A 27,418-nucleotide genomic window follows, 5' to 3' on the forward strand; every position below is an offset into this window, starting at 1 on the left:
AAGTGACAACTGAGCAAAAAGAAATAACATAAGCCAGTAAGATATTTTGTATGTCTGATAAATATTAATAGTTGACAAATGTATGTCGAGTGATAAAACTAGTACTGTACTGTACTGTCATTCAAAAACTTTTTGTACAAAATTATGTTAGACAATATGACAACAGAGGAAGGAATTTGACAACCCTGCAGAGACAACAGGAGTCGCATGCTGAAATTCACTGACCCCCCTCCCCACAGAGTATAGATAGTTTTGTTTTGTTTTTGAGTGACTGTACCTAAAGAGTGGCATAGACAAAATTATAACATAATTCATGTGGAGATGAATATCTTCCAGAAAAGTTTGTGATAACTTGAAAATTTGTGGAATAGTGACATGTTCCTGCTGCTGAAGAGTTATGTATAATGATAGAGGCCTTAAGGCGAGTGCTAGAAGTAGGTCAGCAACCTGGGCACCTACCACTTGTATGGTTTATTCATAACAAGAATATCAAGAAAACTAAGTTACCTTTGTAAATGTTATGATATCAGTGTCGATTTATGCAGCACAGCCTTGCAGTGTAACAAGAACCTGGGAATAAAAATGGAGTGAAAAATTCATTAAGTAATTTGTGTGATGGTGACGAGTAACGATGGTGCAAACATTATGGTAATGAGGTAAGTATTATCACAAGGAGGGTATGGTGGCCAAGCTAGAACCTAGCCTCTGTTGGCACCAGCCACCATGTAATGTCCTTCAGATTTAACTGTTACTTGGTTCACGACAAAACCAGGTCAAGGTGCAAATATTTCAATGGAAGTTACGACGGGATGAGGGTATCCAGTGGCCTGACTCACTAAGGTATAAGAGCGTAGACACTGCTGAATATCATAGCCAGTAAAGTGAACCATTTGATCGAGGATATATACCCAAGACCAAACCCAGTGGCTCTAGGAATACAAGACCACCACTGCTCATGAACCATACGGAGGTCAACAAAGGCGTAGGTTAGGTCAGACGATGAGCAGGACAGGAGGATGTATGCAAGATCCAGGAACTAAGCTAAGTCAGAGTGAAGAAGGGCTGAAAAGGAGTTTCCAGAGGTTTTGTTTCAAGTAGGGGTAATGGACGTGAGGCTTTAAGATGTTATTTATGCAGATTCTGACCAGGACAAAGCAGAGGCATTTAACAGTTTCTATTCCTCGGTGCTCAGAGGATGCGAACAATCTTCCTGCGTTTGAGGACAGACGGTTCGACACAGCGCTGACCCACTTTGTGTTTACAGAAGTAGTTATAAGAAATAAATTGTCAAAGCTAAAGGTTTATAAGAGTCCCGGCCCTGACATGGTGCATCCCAGAGTGCTAAGAGATGTGCAACGAGCTTGCTGAGTCCCTGAAGAGCCTGTTCTGTAAATGCCTGGATGAGCTGAAGGTTCCCAGAGATTGGAAAATGGTTTGTGAGTCCTATCTTCAAGAAGGGCGATCGTGACTCCACGAATAACTATAGACGAGTGAGCCTGACCAATATAGTATGTAAAGTACTTGAGAGCATTATAAGAGATGCCATGATGGAACATCTACTACGAAATAACCTTGTAGAGGATTGCCAACACGGTTTTATGCTGGGACGCTTTTGTTTAACACAATTATCGAAGGTACTGGATGTTTGGACTCAAATTCTGGAACAAGGTGGCGCTATCGACAATATATACCTAGATTTTGCCAAGGCTTTCTACAGTGTACCCCATGAAATGCTGAAAATTAAACTGGAAGCGTATGGGATTCGGGGAAGTGCCCTACTGTGGATCGGAGATTCTCCATGATTGCAAGCAGTGTGTGGTGATTAATGGCACAAAATCGTCATGTGTTCCCATGACAAGCGGGGTACCATAGGTCAGTGTATTGAGCGTGCTGTAGTTTGTGTGCTTCATAAATAACATGCCAGAAGCTATACTAAAGACGGGCATGGGGAGACGTAATTGAGGTGTGTAAATATTTCAAAGGGCACTACTCAGTCGAGTGCCCTTACCTGGAGGCTGTAGCTGGCGGACGCCCGCCCCACAAGGGGTTGCAGCTCAAGGTTGAAGAAGCCACAAGCCCAGAAAACTGTGAGGATTAACTTTTTTGGAGTGAGAGTTGTGAACTCTTGGAACAATTTGCCAGAGTTTTGTGACTGCACCGAGTGTGAGCTCTTTCAAGACCAGACTTGACAAGCACTGGAGCAGGTTCAGATACATTCAGGAGCCAGTGCATGCCCAGTACTGGCCAACAGAGACGTGACCAAGCAGCTAACGAGCCGATCAGTGGCGAAGAGGATAAAAGTAAAAGTAAAAAAGGTTTGGTTATGTATGTTATGTTAGATTAGATTATATCTGATTAGGTTATGTTTGGTCACAATAAATTCAGTTAGGTTTGGTTAGGATAGGTTAAGATGGTGAGTTTAATTGTGTTAGGTTCCACTCCTATTTCTTAAGTGATGTGTTTTATTTCATTATATCCATTTTTTGGCAAAGAAAAACCCTGTTATCATGCACATGCACATTTTAATAGCTAGACAACATACATAATATATATGGTGAACGGAAATGAAGTCACATGACTTGTACACAATGATAACACAATATACTGTATATATGATGGCATTGCACGTAGGTTAGATTAGATTTTTTCCCTGCCTTTTTTTCTGGATTCAATTTATATCTATGCCTTAATTATATTTGTGAAATAACAGTACTAAATGGACATAGGCAGACATAAAGACAGAGATAGTGGGAGAGAGAGAGAAAAAAGGGAAAGTGAGTGTGCTGTGATGATTCGTCTGGTAATCCAGTGTGGTGTGTGGAGTACGGTATACGGAAACAAAGCAACACAAGGATTCGGAATGTGAGAAAGTTATTAAAGTGAGGTGAACACGGTAGTGATGTGGCGTGAGGGGGAAGAAGGCGTTGGTGGGATGCTGACGTCCACAAATTTGGTAAGGGAGGAGAAGGAAGACTAGTACCCGCCCCCCTGCCAGCTACAAGGCCACAACACTCGCATATCGACTCACAGTTTATACCTGTGGTTGCTGTTGCACTTGTTAGTAGATAAAACAATTTTGATATTGCTCACTTAATAATCACTGAGGACTGGCTACTACCCAACTCCAAGTACAGAGGAAATTTGTTTTCGTACATCCTCCATAGATATTAAATACAGTGTGTGTGTGTGTGCTTTCTTTTACACTTTCCACGATTTTGAAGACAGCTGAAACTTGGTAGGGAGGTGTTGGGACGTGGAAAAAGTGGGGGTAAAGATGAAACTGATCAGATTCAACTCGACCTTCCTCATTACCCCGGATGTAAAGTTGCACCCAGTTACAGCAGAGTGGACTCGGGATCGAACCAAAGTCTTTTAGAACAGGAGATGATTGCTGTATCCATTTCGCTGATGCACCCACATCTAGTTGACGATGACTGTGCCAAGTCTAAATAATTTGTATGAGGCAGTAACATGAGTACCCCGCTGGTTATTTGGCCATTTTGGTTTCAGGAAATCGTTATATATAATGTTACATGCCTTTATTGTGTAGGGATTTTATACGTGTTTATAACTACATGGTTGTAAAGGGTTTATATTCCAGTTCAATGTCAGCTGGAGCTGTGTTGCTCAATGTTGGATTTGTTCTCTGTACCTGAAGCAGTTGCTCATGGGTGGTTCGAACCGAGTCATAGGGCGGAGTGTAACCGTATGGCTGGTTGGTCACTTGGCTCCCTTCCTTTGACCCAGTTGGTCATCTGCTACCTGTGTCATTATTCCCGTGTTTATTCCATATTATTTATTACAGTTTTTGGTTTATGGTTCCTATGGTGTTATTTGCGTTTTAAGGGTGCCTTGTGTAATGAATTGTGTAAATATAATAGCATGTTGATAGTTACTACTAAAATAATAGGCACTACTCTAAATGGACTGTATTGTTGCAGCTTTTTATTCATGGTCACGGTGTGAACTGCCGCACTCCGAGCCTGTATGTCAGCACTCCAGCTAGAACACTTGTCAACCCTAGCCTCTGTGCTGTTCCCCCTGGTCAATTATCAAGTACCTGTGCCGGTTAGGAGGATACTTGCGCTCCTGTGAAGTTGTTGAGAAGTCTACACTCCCGACATTTGTTCCGGCAGGCAGACCGACACTTCCTTACCACATGCTTATGTTGCTCTGTACGTTCTTCATGCCGATTATCGGTGTAATACTTGTGATTGGACATCTTTTGTTACAAATATCCAGTAATCTTGTTCAATATCCTTGGTGAAAGCAAAAGTGTTCCACCTGCCAGTAATCTTTAAAAAAACGGTCAGGATTATTTGATTTTACTCTTGATTAAGAAGCATTTTTTTATCATTCCCTTTTTTACGGAGTTGTGTTTTGCAATCTTGAATTATGTGTTTTCACTGGTTTCAAACGATATTATCTTCTCTAGATGTACAAGTTAACATAACCGGTAGTTAAGGTGGGTTACAGTTTCCAGGCAACTTCTCTCATTTTGAAGCAGGTTCTGTGATGTTGTTTAACCTGTGTGTGGCGCCAACAAGGTCACAACCCACACACGCTTACCCTAAAAGCAGCTTAGATTAATACAACTCGCAACACATGCTTTTAATAACCTTATTTCTTTTTACATTCACGGTAGAAAATTTCAATAATTAATGGTCTTTGTAAAGAGTTTAAACTATATTATCAAGTCCTAGCAGCAAAATACTGACATCTCGTAGGATAAAAAGAAAACAAAGTGACTGCATTGTTTGGCTACAGTCCATTCCATTTCCTCTTCCAAATATATTTTATTGAACATCCATATGAATTATATTAACTACAGACTAACATAAAGTTGTTCGTTTAGGGATGAGGCTACAAGACAAACTAGCGTAAAATCTGTGCTAACTGGCCAAGTCCAAAGCTCACTTAGATAATTATACCGACACACACAACCCCAAAAAGCATTTAGAACGTAGACCAAGAAGACGAAGAATCCGTATAGGAGTGGAGGAACATTTGTGCAGAAAAAAAATTAACGGTGAAGGCTGAACAGCTCGACCAGCTTAGTGGAAATTACACATCTATAGTGAGAGACCTTTGTCTGACACGCCAGGCAAGAGCCATAACAATTGGATGATGATGATTAGAATGACTGATGATGATGAGTTATGATAATAATGATTACTATAATGATGACGACAACGATATTAATGCAACATGTTTATTATTCTCGCCACAGGTGAAGGTTATCTATGGTGTAAATTATACAAAAACACTGTAATAAGTAAATAATGGTGTCCCAACTGGTAAAACATCCTGTAGGTTAGGTTAAGGAACTGAACATCAATAGTTACAGGTAAAATGGCTGATATGAATGTAACGAAGAGTTCGGTTTATGTATGTAACGCATCGTTAAGGCGTGGCCTCAGGGCATGTAGTAGTCTTCAATGACTTAGTAAGTAAATGAACACAAGAAGGGCCAGACCCGTGTAGAATAGAATGCCCATGTTATGAAAACTACGCACTAATACTTTTACATCTGTCTAATGAAAATCTTTACCTTGTACTGAGAATATAGTAAGTGTGAGTGGTGAGTGTGTCGACTCTACCAGGTAACATTGACTCAGCCGTGTACTGGGAACTAACACTCACACCGTCACTAAATTACAGGCGCCATTTTATCTCGTTCTCTACCCCTTCTCCGATACCCCAGCTGTAGTCTTCCGTGTGTTAAAATGTAGGTATGTGCATGTTCCTGGGTGTAAGTGGGAACGCACGTATGACTGGTGGTTTGTTGTTCTTCACCAACCTGTTTATTATCTCGGATGTGGGCGGCGGGAGTGGCAAATCATACCTGCCTGATCACCACACCTTTTCTACCCGCTTCTCCCCCACACCCCCGGCCCCAGCTTCCTTAACGGGAATCTTTGCACCTGCGGCCTCCTCCTCCTCCTCGACAACCTCCTCACCCGCCCACCACACTAACCTCCATCCAACTCCTCCCACCACCAGTCCACTCCGGCTCACCACCACGAGCAGTATACTTGGCGTCCAACTCTCCAAGATGTCATCCCTCGCTTCATTATTGGTACGTTGTCATTCTTATTGTCTTATTGTTGACCTGTTTATGTTTTAACACACACACACACACACACATTTATATATATATTGTAGCAAAGAAATGTGTTGGACAATATACTGTAATTAGTATGTCAGTACTTATTGAATATTTTTTTGGCTGATCACACATGGTTAGATGATTTTGCTTGGAATGTGAAGGTTAACAAGAGGATTTTAGGTCATTATCAGAAAAGCTCCGTATTTCTCCATCCCTCGTCCACCTTGGCGCCACGTGCTGTGTCTGTCTTTACTTTGTCCTTGTTGATGAAGATTGTATTAAATTTACCCAAGTTACAGGTACCGATCCACTTATAAAGTATCGTGAGTGAAAAATAAAAACATTTCTTCCCTTTCCGTATTTAAGAATATAATGAACTGTCCAACTAAAACAACACAGGAATATGTTACCCTAATCGTGGGTTCCTGGGTTTTCAATGAGGAAAATTAACCTCCAACGACCTGATTACTGGAGCGAGATGTTATCGGTATAGGTAGTTCATGAAAACGACAACTAGTTTGAGAAGGCGGTGTTCGACAGACGACAAAAGCAGTCGTAACTCCACAACAGATAGTGAGTCAACGGAGTCGAGGGAATCTGAAACACTTTGTTCCTGGAAGTTGCCTCAAAATCTATCGCTCACCGACACTATTCGACAAAGGTGTTTGACATATAATGTTCTGGTCAGTGTTGACTTACTTTTAGTGATCTTCAGAGGTGTCTTTATGATCTAGTAGTAGAGAGATGTGCTAGTACCGTAAGGGTGAACTTGATCAGGTGTAGTGCTGCCCATAGCTGCCTCTGACGCCGACCTGCTGCTGCCGTGTTGACGTTACTCTGCTGCCTCGCTGACATTAACTTGCTGTTTTGCTGACATTATCCTGCTGCCTCGCTGACATTAACTTGCTGTTTTGCTGACATTATCCTGCTGCCTCGCTGACATTACCCTACTGTTTAAATATTAGTATCTTCATTCTTCGCTAACATGTGTGTTGAATCACTGATGTTAAACTGTTAGCTCGCTGACATCCTGATACAGCCTCATTAAGTCATTATATAGTTTCTAGACTCTAGATGTTGTTCCATTGACATCTTTTGTCTCCTAAGGCTTGCGAGAGAGTTGACTAAGGCTAAAGGGGTGGGTGAGTCAGGAGGAAGCTAACCTTGTTGCTGACATGAGAACCCTGTCTGTGTCCTCCCGCCGTGCAGGACACACCCCTGACATGCTGTTGCCTGTGTGCCCTGCTCCACGCCGTGCAGGACACACCCCTGACATGCTCCTGCCTGTGTGTCCTGCTGCACGTCGTGCAGGGCACACTCGTAATGTCTCCTTTCTGCGCCTCGCTTGTACAGGTATGCAGTACACAATGAAGGAGAAAGCTGTTGACGTCATTTACAAAGATCAAACATGACAAATGTGATTTCTCTTTCATTTACTCTGCAGGAATTACTTCATCTTGAGCTGCCCCGTAAATATGGATCATCATACGCTGAAAAAAAAGATACTAGATTCTAAAGAATACCTTTCAGAATTTTAGAAACTTAATGTTTTGAAAGGTGTGTGTGTGTGTGTGTGTGTGTGTGCGCGTGCGTAAACGCGTGGTGTGTCACGGACTGGCTCGTGGCCAGTTGTGGGTCAGTGGTCGCTGGCTGTGGAGAGGGAGAAACTTGCCTTACCTGTATGCTGACCATATTTGGTTGTACTGTTCTGCGGCTCTTTTGCCCCCCCCCCCTCCCTCTCCCCCAGCACGAGGCTAACACCTTTTGCTCTCGTGAAAACAGAATGTCTTGCTTCACAGGGCTCAGAACAATGTCTTATATCTAAAGAATAAGAAAAGTTATTTCTATTATTGTTCATACTAAAGGTAACTTTATACAGTAGTTACTCAGATGAAGTTTTATCTGACCCGTAACTCATACACGCATAAGAAATACATACAGGAGAAGTGACGTGTGTACAGTATCATACAATAGGCTACAAGACCAACACCGTCTACCACGTTTTAACTTTTTACTTTTATCCTCTTAGGCGGTCGGTTACGTCAAAAACACATAACTAACTTGGTAATGCGCCGATACAATTTGCATCTCTCAGCAATATTCTGGCATTCTCTGACAATAATATCTCTTTTTTTATACTAATTACATAAAAAAATTATCTTTGGCAAACGTAAATCAGTTAGTGTGAGTAGCAGTGGGTGCTGAACCTTGACCGGGCCAGAGAAACTTAGTTCCCCTAGTTTGTTGTTAGCAAGATTCACTTTCTTCTCACATTGATCTGAGAACTTCACTTCATTATTAATATTAACATCCAGATATTTGCTCCCCCCCCCCTTACACACACATACACACCAAAAAAAAAGGTATCCGTTTAAGTCGCACAGTAAGTATGTATGGACCGATTTCTCAGAGTTCTTCTACAAATGTCCTATTACTAGTATTCTTCTTGTCAGTTTCGTCGGTTTTGTACTTGCGATATACTGCTTTGATTATCCTTATACAATTATTATTTTACTTATTTTCAGTTCCATGGCGTCTGCGTAGTTTAAGAGAGGTTAAGCTGCCTGCCATATGTGGAGGCCAGGGATTTGATACCCGGCCTGGTTTGGAGACGGGATTTGGCTGAATCAATGGGAATTGAGTTTACGTTTTTATTTGCTAAATATTTATTTGTATGTGACTGGTGATTCTGTGCGGCAGATGGTGGTGTTGGCGGCGTGTGTGGTGATGCAGGTGTCATGTCGTCCACGTACTCCTGAAGCTCCCGCCGTGGAGGTTGTTGACGGCGACGGTAATGTTGTGTCTCATCAGCCTATCCCCAGCGAGCAGTACGGATACATCGTGGGCGACCTACAGGTGTGGTCTCATGACATTGACATCAGTCGGCCCAGGTAAGACTCGAACTGAAGCTGCACTGCTGTACGAGTGTGTAATTATGAATGATAACATTAATAAATCTTGAGTCATGATTTAACGCTTTATTGAAAGAAGAAATGCCAATATTGTCAACCATAAAATAATAAGAATCAACCTTAAACAGGCGTTATTAGATAAAGTCGACATTCCTAAAATACATAATTATGGTTTATTACTTTACGTAGTAAGTTTGACTAATTTGACTTGTAATTATAGAAAACAGATCGAAGTTTTCACAACACTTATTAGATAAATGCAACCGCTTGTTCTTCTATCATATATATTTTATTTTTAAATTACATCTACTGTACAACTTTTACACAGAAGCCCGTTTAAAAAGTCCCTGTTTGTTAAGGTAGTCTCTGTTGTCAGGCCCAAGAAGAAGAAACCATCAGGTCCCAGAGCCTCGGCCCTGATATCTGGACCGGCGGAGACCTCCCTGAACGTGGGCCCCGGGACAGCCGTGGGCGCTGAGCTGGCCATCGGGTCGTCGCCTGCTGTCGCTGTCTCCGGCGCCACCCTTACCTTCAACACTCCTGCCCAGGTCGTCCCTGTTGTTGGACCCTAGCCTTCAACAGCTATTCTGCAGTTCACTGAAGCTCCATACTATCCCTCCTTAAATAAACTGAAGCTCTATTCTATTCTCCCAGTTCACCAAGTTCCACTTTATTCCTCTTCCAGTCTGTTAGGGGCTCCCTCACAAGACTATTGCCCGTGTAACAGAGCCCTATCAGCCTAGCTTAGTTAGTGCTTTAAGCCGGCCCCAGTGAGAGGCAGTTCATGAGCAGATGAAATAATTTACCAATGATAAATTTTTTAGTTGAAAATTTTATAAATACAGATTCAACTAATTATCGAATTTGAAAAGATATTTAACAACACTTTCTTATATAAATCAATAAATAACTGAAGATATCCCCAACTTGAGAATTTCCCTGTTGGTAGTTTTGGAGGCTTCATTCGTAACGATGGTATTTTTTTTTTATGAAAATATATAGTGATGTCGTAGTTCCGAATGAAATCTTTAAATGATCTCCATAAAATAAACAAGTTTTCTGATGGTGAAAATTAGTTGTGATAAACAAAATATACCTGTATGTGTAATGTCAAAAAAAATGGGGGCATTTAGGACAAGCTTCGCAGCTACGGAATTTTACAGTAGTGGCCATTCATATTCTGATGCTGTCATGTATTTAGTCTCGGAGTAGGAGTAAACCAACGCTGATTGTAATGTGTCCTCTGCTGTGTCCACCATGTGATATATTATGTCCAATAAACAATGATCACACCCTACATCTTTTATTCATTTTTTCAATTTCAATTGTTTATTCCCTGATAGAGGAAGCGGGATCCTAGTGCTGTCACGAGGTGCCCCTGTACAATGACACCAGAAGAATCTGGCAAGTGTGACAAGTATATACAGTATAAATATTATAAAGGGGATTACTAAAGCCTAAGGAAGGAAGGATATTCCTTTAACACATAATCAATATTATTTACAAAATATCTGGCCAGTATGGGGAGGATCATCGTGTCTCTGTCAGGGGGTCGTGGAGTGGTGGTCCAGCAGATCTTTTATTTACTTGATTTTTCATCTTGTGTTCAAAATCCTAGATCATCTCCGAATGTCCCACGTATTAAGCTTGATATTGTATCAAAAATATTCTGTATGTATAGATTATCATATCTGATGGAACTAAGCATTTCAATAGAAGATGGTAACGTTAGATTGACACCAGTCGTTGACACAGTGGATCGTGAAATACTATGTGAAAAACTGCAAGCTCTTGTCATTGAATCTGCTGACTGGTTAATAAATCTTAATAAATAATACCGAGTCAACACCCGACCGTCATCCTGTGGAGTCATACAGGACAATAGCTGAGGACCATTGCTCTTCTTTTGCTATGTAAATGCCATGCTCATTAGTGGTAACTCCAACATTGCATTTGTTGTTTATAGAAGTGTCGTTTTAGTGTAGGGGAAAGATCTAAATGATATAGCTAACAAGTTATCAGAACTGGAGTCATGCAAACAGTGGCTCATAGACAACAAATTATCCCTACATCCTGGAAAGACTGAAGCAATGTTATTTGACAAAAAAAAAATATATAAAATCAGTACCCTGTAAGTGAATTTAATGTTTTGTGTGGTAATGAAGTGAACCAATCTCTACTGTAACCTCGGTGAAATACCCAGCCAGAGCTTATTCAGAGCTCATTCTTGACTCTTACAGAATTAATTGTAGAACAAATATTAAATACAAGTAATGTTAAGCCCCGATGTGGGTCAGTGACCTGTGCCCGGGTGGGCTAATTCCCGTAAAAAAAATAAAAGAAAAATCTTTCTAGAAATGCTAAATGTCTCTGATGATGCCCATACAACCACTTGGTCACCATATATCGTTTTTAATACCTGCACTGTCTGTATATACATTGTTCGTATATTCACACTTTCTATGTACAGTGCGTAACTGAATTAATGTAAGTTTGTATGACGATTTTAATGAATAAATGTCTATCTATGTATATATCTCGGGCCATAATCGACTTACTATTTACCATTGCGTTTCTGCTCTTTTGTTTTAGTATAAATACTAAACCAATGTGATTTTTAAGTAAGTTTTACAATATAAATTAATACAAATATATCCGTGTGTATTCAGTAATTCATTTTGAGTTTACCGCTAAAGGTTTAAAGGCTCTGGCCTGGTCTACTGCAGCGCCATCTTGTCTTGCTTACATTATCATCCCTGTGGACTCTTTAAAAGGGATTTACATCCTTATGCTATTATATTTAGAGGATTTCTTTGTGATTAACGACCAGCAGCGTTAATTCCCCGAGAGGTAAGCTATGTTGATTAGGTGCAATTAATTTTAAAAGGGGTATTTTCCCGCCACTGCCATCACCAGGTCGTTATGTTACTGACAACAACACCTGTAGTGAAAATAAGTCACGTCTAACAACACCTGCGACCTGCCTCTGTCACCCTCAATACATGTCCCCCATCAGATGTCAACACTTGGTGCCTCTTGCCTCCATCAACACCTGCCTCCCTTTAACACCTGTCTTCCTCATCACAACTGTCCCCCTCAACAGCTACCTCTCAACTGTCTCCCTCAACCATGGAGGAGGACGTCTCTACTCTCTCCTGGGTCATGCCATCAACATTCGCCTCTAATAAATACACTGACTTTGGCTAGATGTAAGTGATATAATATTAATTAACCTGTTTTGAGTCACAGATGCAGTGAACCCTATATGGCGAGAAAAGTCCTTTGTCTCTGTAGAAGATATCCTCAGGTTGATTTATTTAAGTAATTTAACCAAATAAAATATTCCAAGAAAGCTGTGGATCACCTGAAGAATAATTTTCACCCCAACTTATGTCACACAACCTAACACTGCTTGGTGGGCAGACTATACAATGCTAGTTACTAAGATGACCTTTCTGACTAACCTAACCAAACCATCAACAGGGCCGCCGTACCAATTTCCAATACATAATGAGAACTTTGTGAAGTATCAGATAATAAGCTAACAACCATGGTCCAAACGTTCACCATTCGTAGTGCATCACTGAGATACTTATGGGTAATAATAATTTACAACAGGACCCATGACAAGGAGCAACTGAGGAAAAAATTCTGTAATAGAAAAATAATTTACCATTTAAATATCAAGAAAAAGCTTGGAGGAATTACAACTTTTCTACTTTTGGTTTTGATTGTTGCTCGCTGAACATGAAGTTACCCGGCCCAGGATGGCAGTGCATTATTTTAGGTTAGGTTAGGGTGTTATTTTGGTTTATGTCCTCTTTGTACTCCCATTATGACCTAACCTAACCAAACCTAGCCTGTTCGGAAATATTCGCCATTTGCTTGCTTAGCATTGGAAAGCACATAATAAATTTAACCATAAATATGGCATCCACATGTGGGTTTGGACTCTTCTTATGTAGACCTCTTGCACAAGGTGTCAATGCAAAATGCTTATTTAAGTATAATGTTTATAATTATTTCATATTATAAGTGAACCAAGATTAGGCCATTAGCATTGTACTGAGTTTAATTATTTTCTTGGGTTAGGTTCGGTTAATTTACCAATATTTGTAAACCTAACCTGGCTTCTGTAAGTGTGTTTATGCCTAATCAATGAAAACTTTTATGATAATCTTGAATAAATAAATACCTGCATCTACCTACCCAGAGAAGATTCCAAGACCTGTGTAGAAATTAATTAATCTTGAGCTTGTTGTGTAATATATTCACTATAGTTATTGAACCCTTTAAATTTTATCACTAACTCTAATATTAATTTCTATTTGCAGGAACATGAGAGAAAAAATTGGTGGAAAAGTACAGCTCGAGTGTGTGATTTGTGGTGTTATGTTGCCGTCGGTTCACGACTACCACCAACACAACATTCGTCACCACTCGGCGGACCAGCTCTCCCGCGCCATCCTCAAGCTCAGAAACTTACAGGTGTCATTTAATGATCTACCCACAGGAGACGATGATTGGACTAAAGGAAGAAGGATGATCAAAGTTGAAGATGAGGTTGATGATGGTCAGGAGATTCATCTAGATATGACTGAAGCATTAGGTAGGGGATATAGATCTACTGTACTTGTGAACTGTTCTCATCCTAGATTGTGTGAAAGAGTGATGGTGGTGTAATGGAAGGGATTAAGTGCTTCACCTTGTAGATTACGTTTATATTATTTCTCTTCTTCTGTACTGTACATCACAAGTTCACTAGAGTCCTCATGTTCTTGTGCCTTATCCCCACTTTAACACTACCAGCTACACGACACTCACCACAGGCCTTTCTTCTGGAGGCTGGTGGTCCAAGATCAACAGGCAATAATTCTAATGCAATGTATTGTGGGTGTGTTATACTGGACAGTCAACTACTGTACTAAATTCTGTTTGCCTCTCCCCCTGAACCACGAATCCCTGAGAAATTCAGACTCATGAATGCAAAGCATTTATGAACAGAATAATGTGTCAGTCTACTGCTTCTTCAGGTTCATGAGTCTGTATCTCAGGGTTTTGTGGTTGAGGGGGAGAGGGGATGAACTTTAGTAATTGACAGTACAATACATTACTGTTACATTACAGTACAGTACGTGTACAGTGAAACATCCATGTAACGGACTTCTCTTTCTACACAATTCGTTAGATGGGGTTTCACGTCTAATGGACCCTCGACATAAAAGTCTTTCCTCTCCATATTGTTCATTAAATAGAGGTTTCACTGTGTATTTATTGATGGAAGAGGATTACTTAGTGTATTAGTGTGGTATAGAATTTTAATTTCTCTTGTAGGGCTCCCTCTTAAGGTAGACCTGATGGATGAGGAGGTGATTGAACTCGGACCGACGGACAACGCCGATCATTTGCAGGTTCAGAGTCGTCTGGTCAAGAACTCACAGGAGAGGAGACAGCAGTCGAGACAGGTGATAGAGGTGAAGGAGAACCACCCACCGCCCTGTTATATCAACCCTGCCATCGAAGATCCTGATGCTATTGTTGTCAAGTGAGTTAAATCACAGTTCTCCGCCTGAGTGTTTATGCCCATTATGTCTAATCTGAAAATGTCACTTATTCCCAGAATGTCTTACTGTCAGTTAATGATGACCTTACCTTACCTTACCTTACCTTACCTTACCTTACCTTACCTTACCTTACCTTAACTTACCTTACCTTAACTTAACTTACCTTACCTTACCTTACCTTACCATACCATACCATACCATACCATACCATACCATACCATACCATACCTTACCTTACCTTACCTTACCTTACCTTACCTTACCTTACCTTACCTTATCGGCCATATAAAATATACAGTACTTCACCATCACTACAGTACTTCACCATCACTACAATACTTCACCATCACTACAGTACTTCACCATCACTACAGTACTTCACCATTACTACAGTACTTCACCATCACTACAGTACTTCACCATCACTACGATACTTCAGCATTATATTTTGTACATGTTGTTTTCATGTGTTTTGGTGTATACAGTAAAACCTCCATATAACAGACTTTTCTCTCCATGTACAGTATTACATTAGACTGGAGGTGTCACATCTTGTGGACCCTTGATGTATATAATGGAATTTCATCTCTTTTTAGTTTGTTAGATGGAGGGTTTTACGTCCAACAGCCTCCTCGATATCATGGAATCTTCTCTTCATGTACTGTATAGTCCGCTAAATAGAGGTTTCGCTGTATTGCATTTGTCTGTATTCAAGACCGCTAAGTAAGATAAATAAAAACTAGACGGAAAATTTTTTAAAACATTTTAAAATGGATCTCTTAGTTATTGCTATTTTGTTTTCAGGTTCAACAGAGAACTGGTCATGGCACAAGACAGCAACAGTCGCCCATCTGTATGTCCTGAAGATTATCCAAGTAGTAGTAGGAAGAACAGGCCCATTAATAGGCAGATGAGAGCAGTCGTCAAAACAACTATCGAGATTCCCAACCCAGATGCTTTCATTATGGACTACAGGAAGGCCATGTCTCGGTCCAACGATAAGTACGTCATGAAGAACGTTAACGTGATGGACTCTCCTCAGAAGAAACGACGAGGGCGACCCAGAAAGGTTCCACCGGAAAGCAGCAGCGTTTACGTGCCGGCGACAGTGACACGGAGGAAGGCGGTGGGAGGCGAGTCTGAGTTTTCCGAAGAGGATGATGAGGATGACTTAGAAGCGTTAGCAGATCCTCCTCTTTTCTCTGATGATGAGGACGAAGAAGCTTCTGCTGTCATCCCCAATATTACCCGAACGCGGTCCGGAAGGGCTATCAAAATCAAGAAAGAAGACGGCACGTTTAAGTACTACGACATGCCCGGCAGACACCAGTGGGACATGGAGACTTTGAGCGGCTCGAATGACTGGGATGAGGAGGCGGCTCCTCCCACATTGGTTAGAGGAAGAAGAGGAAGAAAACGCAAACTGGTGAATGAGTCGGCTGCAGTGGCTCCTGAATCAACGGGCAATAGTGACATCAGTAATAGTGCTCACGTTAAAAACAGCGAATCGACATTATTGGTCGATATTAAGCGAGAAAATTTAGATGACTGTAGCATTGACAATTTAATGAAGGAAGATCTGAGTATGCCAACAACTGATCAGATCGTGGAAGATTCAAACGAATTTGATAAATCCTCAATATCAGAAACATTTAACGGCTACGAATGTTTTTTGTGTTTCAAGACATTTAACTTTAAGGAAGACTGTGAAAAACACATACACGAACATCTTCGGAAAGTAGTCGCCGACAGCAGTGACGCCACCGTAGCCAGTAGTTCACACACGTTCGACGAAAAGTTATCCGATGACTGCGACGATGTAAATATAAAAGATGGAAATAACGCATCATTACTTTCATCTAAAGGAGGCGAAACTATTGCAATAAACGTAAATGAAGACTCGGTAAAATCCGAGTATAATTCCTCGGCGAATTTAGGTACTCAGGATATCAAATGTACCGGTAATGAATCTTTTATTTGTTCTGTATGTAATGAAGACTTTCATTCCCAGACCGCCCTTCAAGAACACACTCACGAAAGTGTATGTAAATGTGACTTGTGTGGGAAGAAATACCAGAACAGGATCAGTCTACAAACTCACATCAAGAGGTACCACGAAGACACCGACTGGATGAAATTCAAGTGCGCAACTTGTGGAAAGAATTTTGGTTTCCTGACGGCCTTGGAGAGACACATGAAGGAACATAACCCCAATCAGAAGTTTTGCTGCGATCAGTGTGGGAAGGTCTTCAAATCCCTGACCAATCTTAAGAATCACATTCCATTGCATACTAAAGATGAAGTTTATGAATGCCCTTATTGCCCCAAAAGGTACTACATTAAGTATAGCTATGACAAACATTTGAGAACTCATCTCTGTGCTCCTAAATTTCATTGCGAGGTTTGCGACAAAAATTTTAGTGAAAAGAAGCATTTTGCCATTCATTTAAAAAGACATCAGACTGGAGGAAGTTTAGGAAGAAGTAAAAATTTTAAGTGTAATAATTGTGGAGATATTAAGACTCCTACTGAATTAGATATTGTGAGTGAGGCTGATTCAGGCCACCACAAGAAGTGCTTGGAGTGTGGCAAGGGACTCTATAAAAGATTCATGATTGAAAATATGGACACGTCATCATTGCTGACCAAAACTGACAAACCAAGAGAGCAGTGCAAAATATGTGGAAAATTCGTACTTAATCTCCACAGGCACGTCAAGTACACACACCTAGCCAACGAGTATGTACCTTGTGACGCGTGCGGAGTGGTAGTCACTAAGGGATCGTTGCCAGCTCACAAAAACCGAAAGCATGGAGGTTCTGCAGTCATGTGTGATCACTGTAACAGAGTTTTCAAAAACATAATGTGTCTACGGGAACACTTGACAAAGGTGCGAAGAAAAGAAGACCCAACCAAGAATATTTGCAAGTTTTGTAAAGAGGTGGTTGCTCCTGACGTCTGGAAAGAGCACATGATGAAACACACGACAAAATGTAATGACTGCGGAGCCTCGAATTTCCCAACTCACGAAGAGTTTATGGCTCACATCGAGTCGTGTCGAAGGTGCAGTAATTGTGGCATGACTGACTTTACCTCACGAGGGGACTTCTTGGCTCATATTGAAATGTGTGGCAGCAGCATCGACATAATGACCGGCACTTTAGATTCCTCAAACGACCAAGAGGTCGTAACAAGTATATTTGCTATAGTAGACGAAAGCACGTGCTGCGAAACATGTGGAGAGGTGTTTGAGGACCAGAGTTCTCTGGCTCACCATATCACAGAAGCTCACCCTAATGCCCTTTCATCTGGCCACATACTTGATCAGAGTGCTATGATTAATGAGGCCATCTTGTATGCTTGTCCTCAGGATGCATGTGGGGTTATTGTTGCAAGTAAGGAACTCTTGAAAGATCACGTTATTACTGTACATAATCTTGATAATTTCACTCAGTAGCTGTGTTCAGAATTGTGGTTTAATAATGACAGATGTAAATAATTATGTATTTTGATAGTAATATAATTGTACAATTATACAATAATACAAATTTATTATGAATTGTTATAATTTAATGAGTTTACAAGTAATTTTTTTGGATACAGAAATCTTACATGTAATTGAATTCAAATAATAAAACTCCCAGAATAGTTCAAAATCTTTGTCCTTTAACAGGTTCATATATCATACTGTGTGAGAGGATAATGCTAATATATACTGTATCAGTGTTTATGGACAAAATTAATCAGTGGCTCAGGTAACATTTACGATAGCTGATTCTGTAAGGATTGTGTTTTGGGGAACCTTGAGTTATGACAGACGAGCTATTTTACATCACATCCTAGATACACTACAGGTTCCTGCCTTCAAGGACCCTCTGAACATGGACCAAGTGTGCACATATCAGAAATTGTATACATTTGTATGTACAGTCAATCAAAAAAGTATTTGTACTTGAAGGGGGTGATCGATGAATTTCTGAATGAACACTGTGACTCCCGTTGTCTTGGTAGGATTGCCAAAATTCTTCATCCTTTGTGTCATATTTTCAAACAATTTTGTAAGGGTAGTTTTTTGATTGACTATACATTTACTCTCAGGAAGGTTTTATGTATATATATATATATATATATATATATATATATATATATATATATATATATATATATATATATATATATATATATATAATTGACATTAGTTTTGTAATGAGGTGCTATTTAGGTTGGAAGATTTTGAATGTTACCTTTGAGGACCTTGTACTGTGTAATCTCACAATTAAAACAAAGCAATAGGGAACAGAATTATACTTAAACTGTATAAATAAATAATTGCAGTAATATATTTATTGTATTATTTGTCTATTACCCATATTAATTTTTGGTGTGCTTCCCAAGATTTACCAGAGGAAGGAAATAAGTTCTTCAAACAAGGCTGTCTCTATATTTCGGGGATAAGAAAATATAAGCAAAAATGAGAATTACCTTTCAGTAACTTTCCTTCACTATAGATTATTAACTTATTTTTGTATTTGAATGATTAAAATAGGGAAACAGTTAAAAGATTGTGATAAACCTGTGTCTCGGAGAAAACAATTTAAATGATAATATAATGCATTGAATCAGAGGATACACAAATTTTCTTGTTTAATGTCTGAAAACTCATGCTGGGTGTCCCTCTCACAAACATATATTGATATAAATAGCATTAGCCCCCAAGGAAATTTTTTGGGAGTGAGAATCGGCTAGCGAGCCGATCTTTTGGTGAAGAGGATAATAAAAAAGGAAAAGTAATCAGAGACGTGACCGATCGCCCAAGCGGCTAACGAGCCGATCAGTGGTGAAGAGGATGAAAGTAAAGCGAAAGACCTAAACACTACCTATTGCTGGCATCAGTGGGTGACCTGAACAACAAGCTCTTGAAGAAAAACATAACTGGTAGCAAATGTCTCTCAATTACTAGTCTTTTTCAAAACACGTGAATGAAGAAATACTATAATACAAAAAAACATAGATCATAGGAAGTTAATAAAAGACGATTAATAAAAAAATATATAAGATAACACTGAACATGATGGAATTAATAAAAGAATCTAATATTCCGTATTTGAATTTGGTCCTTTATGATGACATTGGCAGCTCTGTTTAAAGAAGTTTTATCTTGCATGGTGGTGGCAAGCCTGTGGCTGAGTTACCTTATTGTTAATTTAACCTATTAATTCAACCCATTCCTTATTACATTATGTTAATAAAATGTATATTTAAACATTATAAATCAATATGGATGATAAATACATGATATAGAGATGAGGATATGGTTAAATAAAGGCGATATATGTGTGGTGAGTGAGGCTGGCAAGCAGACTATGACGCCATTGAAGTGTGTCAGTTGTTGTGGTAGGGAGTGAGGTGCTGGTGACTCTTCTAGTTAATACCTTCCCTTACTTCTCTCTCTACAACTGATGTATGAAAAGAGAGGAATTGTTTATAGTGTATAGATATAAACATGTCTGCCTTATTTGCCTGTTCTCGTTGCTTCAGTAGGCACCCTTTTGAGGAGCTCTCCCAGGGCCAGCAACTGTGTAAGGTGAGTAAAGTGCGTTGTTAACCTCTATGTCAACCGGTGGCTTTGTTTTAATGCCATATTTTGACATATTTGACCTTATTTATGTCTTTAAAGTCTAAGATTGACCTTGTTTTGTATTATAAGTTAATACTTTAATCCCCCGTGGGTAAGGTAGACGGGCGTGTTATATTAGGCTGTGTTAGCTTTGTTTGATGGCTTAATGACCTAATTTGTCTCTTTTTGTCCAATATTAACCTGTTTGACATAAGTTAATGTTTTATAATTGTTAAGGTGTTTAGTTACCATTGTTTGAACGCTGAATGACATCATCATCTCGTCTCTTCTAAGAACTACTGTGTAATGTACTCGTGTAGCTCTTCTGTTTATATTTTAATTTGGTAAAGATTAATATTGCTTCTCCTTTTAAATAAGTAAATTAAAGATATCTGGAAGCCATTATGTCTTCCAGATATCTGTAATTGTATAGTAATGGTTAATCTGGTCACTTGTACTAGAGGTGGCCATCATGTGAAGGTCAGTGGCCCTGTTGTGGTTTTCCTATGTTACATGGAGGTTTCACTATACAAATAAAGAATAAAAATAAAATAATGTCGTTGTATTTCTTTGAATGTTTTCATATGAAACTTTAAGAGTATAGAGGTATTAGGAACACTTGGGCCAGTACATGGGTGGGTTGACTGATAGTGACCAACATTGTCTGGTACACTACACCCACAGTGCTCCTGATGACACTTGGTGAATATTGAGAGAGGAAGTTACTTAAAAAAATATTTAATTTAACTGGTTTAACACAGCTAATCCTTATTTCTTGATAAACTGCTCATATAGTAGATAACATTTCCTATATACAGTACAGTATGTTTCTCACCTAAGTACTGTACATATATATTTCTCACCTAAGTACAGTAGCTAAAACAACTATCTGTGCATACTTTGCAGGAAACAATATACTGTGTGACCATGGACGATACATTTTGGTATATGAGGGTTGTTACTAGTCACACAAAATTTGGGAGCATATTGACCACAGATAGTTGTTTTAGCTACTGTACATATATGTTTCTCACCTAAGTATAGTATAAACATCCTAGGGGCTACTGTCTCGCTCACAATGCGTAATGCATATTTATAAGCCATGCAAAGGCTCGGTTGTGGGGATGTTATTAGCTGGTGATGTTTCCTTACCGATAAATGTTTAGTGCTAATAATTTTTTTTCTAATAAGTACAGCACAGTGAAACCTCCATATAATGTACCTCTCTCTACATATTATCCCTTAGGTTTGGGTTTCATATCTAACACCCTCAATATAATGGACTTAACTTTCCAAATAGTCTGTTAAATAGAGGTTTGACTTGTAATAAACTATGACTGTGTGTGTGTGTGTGTGTGTGTGTGTGTGTGTGTGTGTGTGTGTGTTGAATCTTCCCTATATTGTACTGTAGTTCTCTTTTGTTTCTTTTAAATATTTATAATTTGAAAGATCCAGTTTATAAGAACTGTTAAACCTCCATTTAACGTACATCAATCTAACTGGTATATAGTCTATTATAATGAGGTTTCACATATAATAGACCTCAATATAATGGACTACTCCCATACAGTCCGTTAAACAGAGGTCTCGTTGAATTTGCTTGTACACTACAGGTTTGTTAATACGAAAATCTGATTTTTTCCCCAGGAGTGTAGAGGATCGTTTCCCATCGTAAAGTGTACCTATTGTCGGAGTGAATTCCAGCAAGAAAGGTTAGGATATTAATTATTTAATGTCGTATTTAACTAACTCAGGTAATTCGTTATATGAGGGGTTTCACATCTAACGGGCTCTCGATATAACGGATTTTACTCTCCATATAGTCCATTCAATTGAGGCTTACTGTACTATACTGAATGGGGCAAAAATACAAAGTTAGTTTATGAAAGTTATATCTACAGTATAAATCAGTATACTGTACTGGCAAGCCTTTGTATTGCACTGTATTGTATCCTTATAATTTGTATCAGTGATATTTTCTCTTGATTTAATTTTTTGTGTTTTTTATGTTTCAGTAAAAGCAGCACTGTTACAATCTGCAAGAAATGTGAGTCTATGGTGAAGCAGTATGGTAAACCCTCGGCCTGTGAGTACTGTAACGTTATAGCTGCCTTCATCGGTAACAAGTGCCAGCGGTGTACCAACTCTGAACGGAAGTATGGCCCCCCGCTATCCTGTGACCAGTGTAAACAAAAGTGTGCATTTGACAGGAAGGATATAGACAAGAAGAAGGTAAAATATAGTTATCTTTGTCCTTTAAGGTCGTTTTTCTTTATTGTTTTGTTCTGTTTTTCTGTCATTTTGAATTTAGTTTTACTTTTCATCATTACTTTTCTCCGGCGCTCACCATATGAACCTTGGCTGTTGCGGCGGTAAGACCATTCAATACATACTCTTAATCAGTCTATTAATCTGATGTCTTTGTGAAGATAAAAAACATTTATTCTATTACATGTACAGTACTGTGTTAGGAAATGATATAGTACTGTACATACCTTTTATTGTAAGCTTTAATTATATACTAACAGTGAACCTCCATATAACGGACTTCTTTCTCTCCATATAATCCGTTAGATGCTGGTTTCACATCTAACGTACCCTCGATATAATAGGCTTTTATCTCTGTACAGTCATCCCTCACTTTACGTGGTTAATATAACCCACAGGGTACCGCGGAAAGTGAGAAACGCGTAAAGTGAACAACATAACATATGGGATTAATTGAAATAGAGACCGGGCCGACCCCCAAACTCCACTTTTTGACGACACACAACTATGTTGTAGTAAAAATTTTATCTTAACTTTATGATGGTATGAACAAACAATTAATATAGAAGAGGTTAGGTTCGGAAAAATAAAGGCTAGGTTAGGAAAACTAAAAGTTAGGTTGAACACTTACGTTAGTAGAAGAGATGGGTCGGCATACAGGGATGGAGGCTGGTTCCGAGGCAGAGGGCAGGCCACTGGTCCTCAGGTGAGTCACCATCACTGTCATCCACACTTGTCAGGGCCTCCCTGACAAATCCCTCAAAGTCATCTTCACTGTCTCTACCTCTGTCACTATCACTGGCTTGGGCTGGCTGTGGTGGGTTGCAGGCGAAGAACTCTGTTATTCTTTGCTGACGGCTGGTGTTTATGTTGTCGTGTTAAACCTTGAAGTAGGGCTCCATAGTCTGCAACAGCTGGGTAGTGAAGATTTCGTACCTGTTTGCGTCATGGTCGTCAGAAAGGAGGAGCTTGATTTTCTCAACACACTCGATGGCACCCCTAACATTACTATGGGATAAGAGGTGTTCTTCTTGGGATGACGCACCACCTGCCTCTTCACTGACGTCATCATCATCTACCATCTCGTCGGTAGTCACATCAGGATCCCTTATCACCTCCAGGATGTCATCGTTGGTGGTCTCGGAGAAGCCTGCAGCTGTAACACTCTGCGCAGCTTCTCTGGCAAGGTCCACTGCTACTGCAACAGTCTGAACCTCACCAGTCACAGATTGACTCTGCCTTACGCCCGGAATGCCTTGTAACACATGTCTCCATGCGTGACGAACAGTTGCTACAGACAGCTGATCCCATGCCTCCACCAAGAAGTCCACAGCTTTCTTGATGTTGAATATTCTCCAGAATTGTTTGAAAAGTATTTTTTGCTCTGCGAACTGTTGATCCTCGTCGTCTTCGCTCTTGCTATCGGTGGTGGTGTCACTCAGGTTACGCAACTCTTCCCTGGTGTTGGTGTAGTCATTCAGGAGCTTGAATTTTGTTGTTGAGAATGCAGCTTTTACATTACAGATTAACTCTTGGTCCATGGGCTGTAACATAGACGTAGTGTTGGGAGGAAGGAAGACCACTTTTACGTTGGGGTGACGATCCTAACAGTAGGGGCGAGTGTCCTGGTGCGTTGTCCAGCAGCAACAAAATATTGAATGGCACATTCTGTCGCTCACAGAATTTTTTTACATCGGGAACAAAACAGTCATCAAACCAGGAGAGGGACAGTGTAGAGAACATCCACGCCTTACGTGCGGTCAGCCAGTGGACATTTAGCTTGGTCATGTCCATGGTTTTGTAGGCGTGCGGCTTGCGTGCTGTGTGGATCACCGATAACTTGAGCTTACAGGTACCGGAGGCATTGGTGGTAAACAGGACGGTGATGCGTTCCTTCTGCATCTTCCGGCCCCGAATCCTGCTGGCATTCTTTACAACGAAGGACTTGGAAGGTAGCTTTTTCCAGAAAAGACCAGATTCGTCCATGTTAAACACCTGGTCGTCACTGTACTGTCCTTCTTCCATAATCTCACGTAAAAACGGAGGAAATTCCCGAGCCGCAGCACGGTCAGCACTTGCTTCTTCACCACCAATGTTTATATTAGTGATCTTGTTCCGGATCTTAAACCTCTGTAACCACCCAGAGGAAGCATTAAAGGGTTTGGGCTCTGTAATTCCCATCTTTCGTGCCACTGCGATGTACAGTTCACGTGCGTAGTCCTTAACAGAGCGCGTGTCGACTGCCATGTTCCGTCGCGCCTGACGCACCAAGTACCTCACAAGTAATTTTTCTGTCTTGAGAAGCACCTGGTTGTGAAAATACTTGATCATAGCACCTGTAGACTTTGTGATCTTCATGTGCTCCTTTATCTTGGCTGCATCCTTCTTTATTGTTCGAATCGTAGATTCATTCACACCATGCTGGCGCGCCAAATCAACCTGCCTTGTTCCTTTCTCTAACTCTTGGATGATCTTATACTTCACCTCGTAGCTTAAGGAACGTCGTGTCTTCTTGGGCTTAGGGCGGCTGGGTCCAGGCAAGGAAAGGTTTCTCACTGGGGGCGGTGGTCCGGCGGAAGCCATTTTACAGAACAATGGATGCAGGATTACACGGTGTGGCCTGGAGGGATGAAACTGCCGCGGCTAGGTCAAGCGTCGTCTTTCCTCCCTCCCTCCCTCCCCTGGGTGGACACGTCATATTACTTTAAACCAATTACAGCTAGCAGCGGAGGGAGGTAGGGATGCATGGCCAATCACAGTCCGATACGTCATATGACGTCAGTGATAACGCAACAGAGACATGCACTGCGCAACCTTAACGCGCGGCTTGCCCAGGCGGAGGAGGCAGGAGCAGGCGGGTGGGGTGAATCTAAAAATAGCGTCGAGCCGGACACACTCCGCGTAAAGGGGTACACGCACCGCGGAATGTGAGCATCCTGGGTTCCGGCAGGGTACCGCGTAAATGTGGAAACGCGGAATGTGGGACGCGTAAAGTGAGGGTTGACTGTAGTTCATTAGATGGGGATTTCATATCTAATGGACCCTCAATGTACAGTAATGGACTTTCCTCTCCAGATAGTCTGTTAAATAGAGGTTTGACTGCAAAGAATTTTTGTAACTTGATTGTCCAACTCTTTATAGAGCAAGATTCCCTAAAACAACATTATTTTAAGACAACACAATTTAGATTGGAATTTGTACCCCAGTATGTGAGCGATGGTTAGGTAAAGTGACGTACTTAGGAAAGACATAAATAGAAAATTTGCTGTAGTTGATTTTTTTTTTTTACGGGAATTAACCCACCCGGGCACAGGTCAAACGACCCACAACGGGGCCTGGGGGGCAAAAAAAAAAGAACAGAAAGAAATTGAAAATAGAGAAGAAAAAGGTTATACAGTACTGTATTAATCTACACCACGAAGATGCTGGAAAACCAGCTTTTTAAAGTGAGACATTGTATAAGTATGGAAACACAGAAGAAGGCAGAGCATTCCACAGTTTGGCTGTGTGAGGAAAGAAGGAGGTACTATAACGGGTTATTCTTGTGTGACCGACATCCATAGAGAAATGGTGGGCACCGCGGGCAAGACGTGTGTTACGAGCCCACGGCCTTGCCGGCGGTACACAGGATGCCAAATCGACCGTACGTTTCTCATATGAATTGGAGTTTGGAGATACAAGCCTGGCACATCCTTATTTATGTCTGATTTTTGTTCCTAGGTTGTTCATTACACATTTGTTCCTAGGTTGTTCATTACACATGATGAAAGTGGTTAATTATATGTTAAGATTGAGTTATGTTTATTCTTAAGTAGCAAACATACTCTACTATATATCTCATGAAATTGGAAAAAAATAATCTTTTTTTTTTGTCACCTGCAGGTAGATGGTAAATTATTATGTTGGCTGTGTACACTTTCATACAAGCGAGCATTGGCAAAAACAAAAGTCACCGACCCGGGTAGACATTCGCACATAAAACTTGGGTCGCGCTCAGGTCACCACAAGGATAAGGAAAGGTGAGTTTAAAGTGTGTGTTGCTATGTAAATGTTGTCTTGCTCTGGAACAACCTCAGGGTAATGCCATTATAATGGACTTGCCTCTGTATAATCTGTTAGATGGTGGGTTTCATATGTAAAGGATGTGCTTTTGGGTAACCTGTACAGTACTATAATGGGGAAAGCCTTGCAAGAGTGGGTAAAAAAAAATGATAAAAAAATTATTAAACAGTTATTCATAAAGAAGCTGATTGCACATTATTCTCCTCCTCCTTACAGCAGACACAAGCTAAGTGGGCACAACAAGCGACCCAACCGCCCCGATGTCACCAAAATGCCGCAGGAGGAACCCCCAGCCAAGGTAATGCTCGCTACACCTTGTGCTCGCTTAATTAATTCACGTAGCTCAGTATGATTTGCAAAAAAAAAAAAAAATTATATATATATATATATATATATATATATATATATATATATATATATATATATATATATATATATATATATATATATATATATATATATATATATATATATATATATATATATATATATATATATATATATATATATATATATATATATATATATATATATATCAAGAGAAAGTGAGAAAGTATTATTAATGTAATCAAATGCAAGAGTAAAGGTAAGTGAAAATAAATTACGATTAGATATTAATTTCTAGTTTGTAACATGTTGCCATTGTGTGTCATCTTAAACAGTTTAATAAAGACATTTCTTTTTAAGGTCATTTATCCCTTTAGCATAAGTTTGATTTGCTTGTATTATACTATTACCAGTTTGATATCCACTTTGCTCAACCTCGGAAATTTGATTATTCGTCACTTCTTAGGTGAGTACTGTAGTGTTTGTGCATTATTCTTTTGAGATAGGTTACAGTACAGTAATACAGGAAGTAATACACAGCCGAATGAATTCATTATAT

The 27,418-nt window shown here is 40.0% G+C and overlaps 3 protein-coding genes across 11 annotated transcripts in view; all 3 read left to right on the forward strand.

Moving 5' to 3' along the window:
- The first annotated feature begins 5,947 nt into the window (after positions 1-5,947).
- On the forward strand, positions 5,948-10,314 carry LOC121871835. The gene is made up of 3 exons (XM_042374359.1): positions 5,948-6,079; positions 8,810-9,000; positions 9,398-10,314. The coding sequence occupies exons 1-3, from the start codon at positions 6,056-6,058 to the stop codon at positions 9,591-9,593; spliced, it is 411 nt and encodes a 136-aa protein (XP_042230293.1). The 5' UTR covers positions 5,948-6,055; the 3' UTR covers positions 9,594-10,314.
- Positions 10,315-11,734: 1,420 nt separating this feature from the next.
- Positions 11,735-18,709, forward strand: LOC121871836 (zinc finger protein 569-like). Of its 3 annotated transcripts, none has more exons than XM_042374361.1 (4): positions 11,735-11,871; positions 13,356-13,630; positions 14,356-14,566; positions 15,390-18,709. In XM_042374361.1, exons 2-4 carry the CDS (start codon positions 13,360-13,362, stop codon positions 18,040-18,042), a joined length of 3,135 nt encoding a protein of 1,044 aa, XP_042230295.1. In that variant the 5' UTR covers positions 11,735-11,871; positions 13,356-13,359; the 3' UTR covers positions 18,043-18,709. The 3 variants fall into 3 exon arrangements, with proteins under 3 accessions (XP_042230295.1, XP_042230294.1, XP_042230296.1); XM_042374360.1 differs by lacking the exon at positions 11,735-11,871 and adding an exon at positions 11,926-12,230; XM_042374362.1 differs by lacking the exons at positions 11,735-11,871; positions 13,356-13,630 and adding an exon at positions 15,182-15,243 and having other exon boundaries at positions 14,446-14,566.
- A 1,229-nt stretch (positions 18,710-19,938) lies between these two features.
- Positions 19,939-27,418, forward strand: part of LOC121871837 (protein FAM76A-like) — an 83,910-nt gene continuing 76,430 nt past the window's right edge. For 5 of the 7 annotated variants that reach the window (XR_006089964.1, XR_006089965.1, XR_006089963.1 and 2 more), the window contains exons 1-5: positions 19,939-20,169; positions 21,850-21,914; positions 22,218-22,434; positions 26,353-26,489; positions 26,749-26,830. Coding sequence is in view for 4 of the 7 variants with exons in the window: in XM_042374366.1 (XP_042230300.1) it covers positions 20,089-20,169; positions 21,850-21,914; positions 22,218-22,434; positions 26,353-26,489; positions 26,749-26,830 (582 nt within the window). In the remaining 3 variants the exon portion in view is untranslated. The remainder of the gene's footprint in view (positions 20,170-21,849; positions 21,915-22,217; positions 22,435-26,352; positions 26,490-26,748; positions 26,831-27,418) is intronic. The other 2 variants (XM_042374364.1, XM_042374365.1) reach the window with 1 other exon arrangement.

The sequence above is a fragment of the Homarus americanus genome, unplaced genomic scaffold (assembly GCF_018991925.1).
Source record: "Homarus americanus isolate GMGI-L3 unplaced genomic scaffold, GMGI_Hamer_2.0 scaffold39675, whole genome shotgun sequence".
NCBI lineage: Eukaryota > Metazoa > Arthropoda > Malacostraca > Decapoda > Nephropidae > Homarus > Homarus americanus.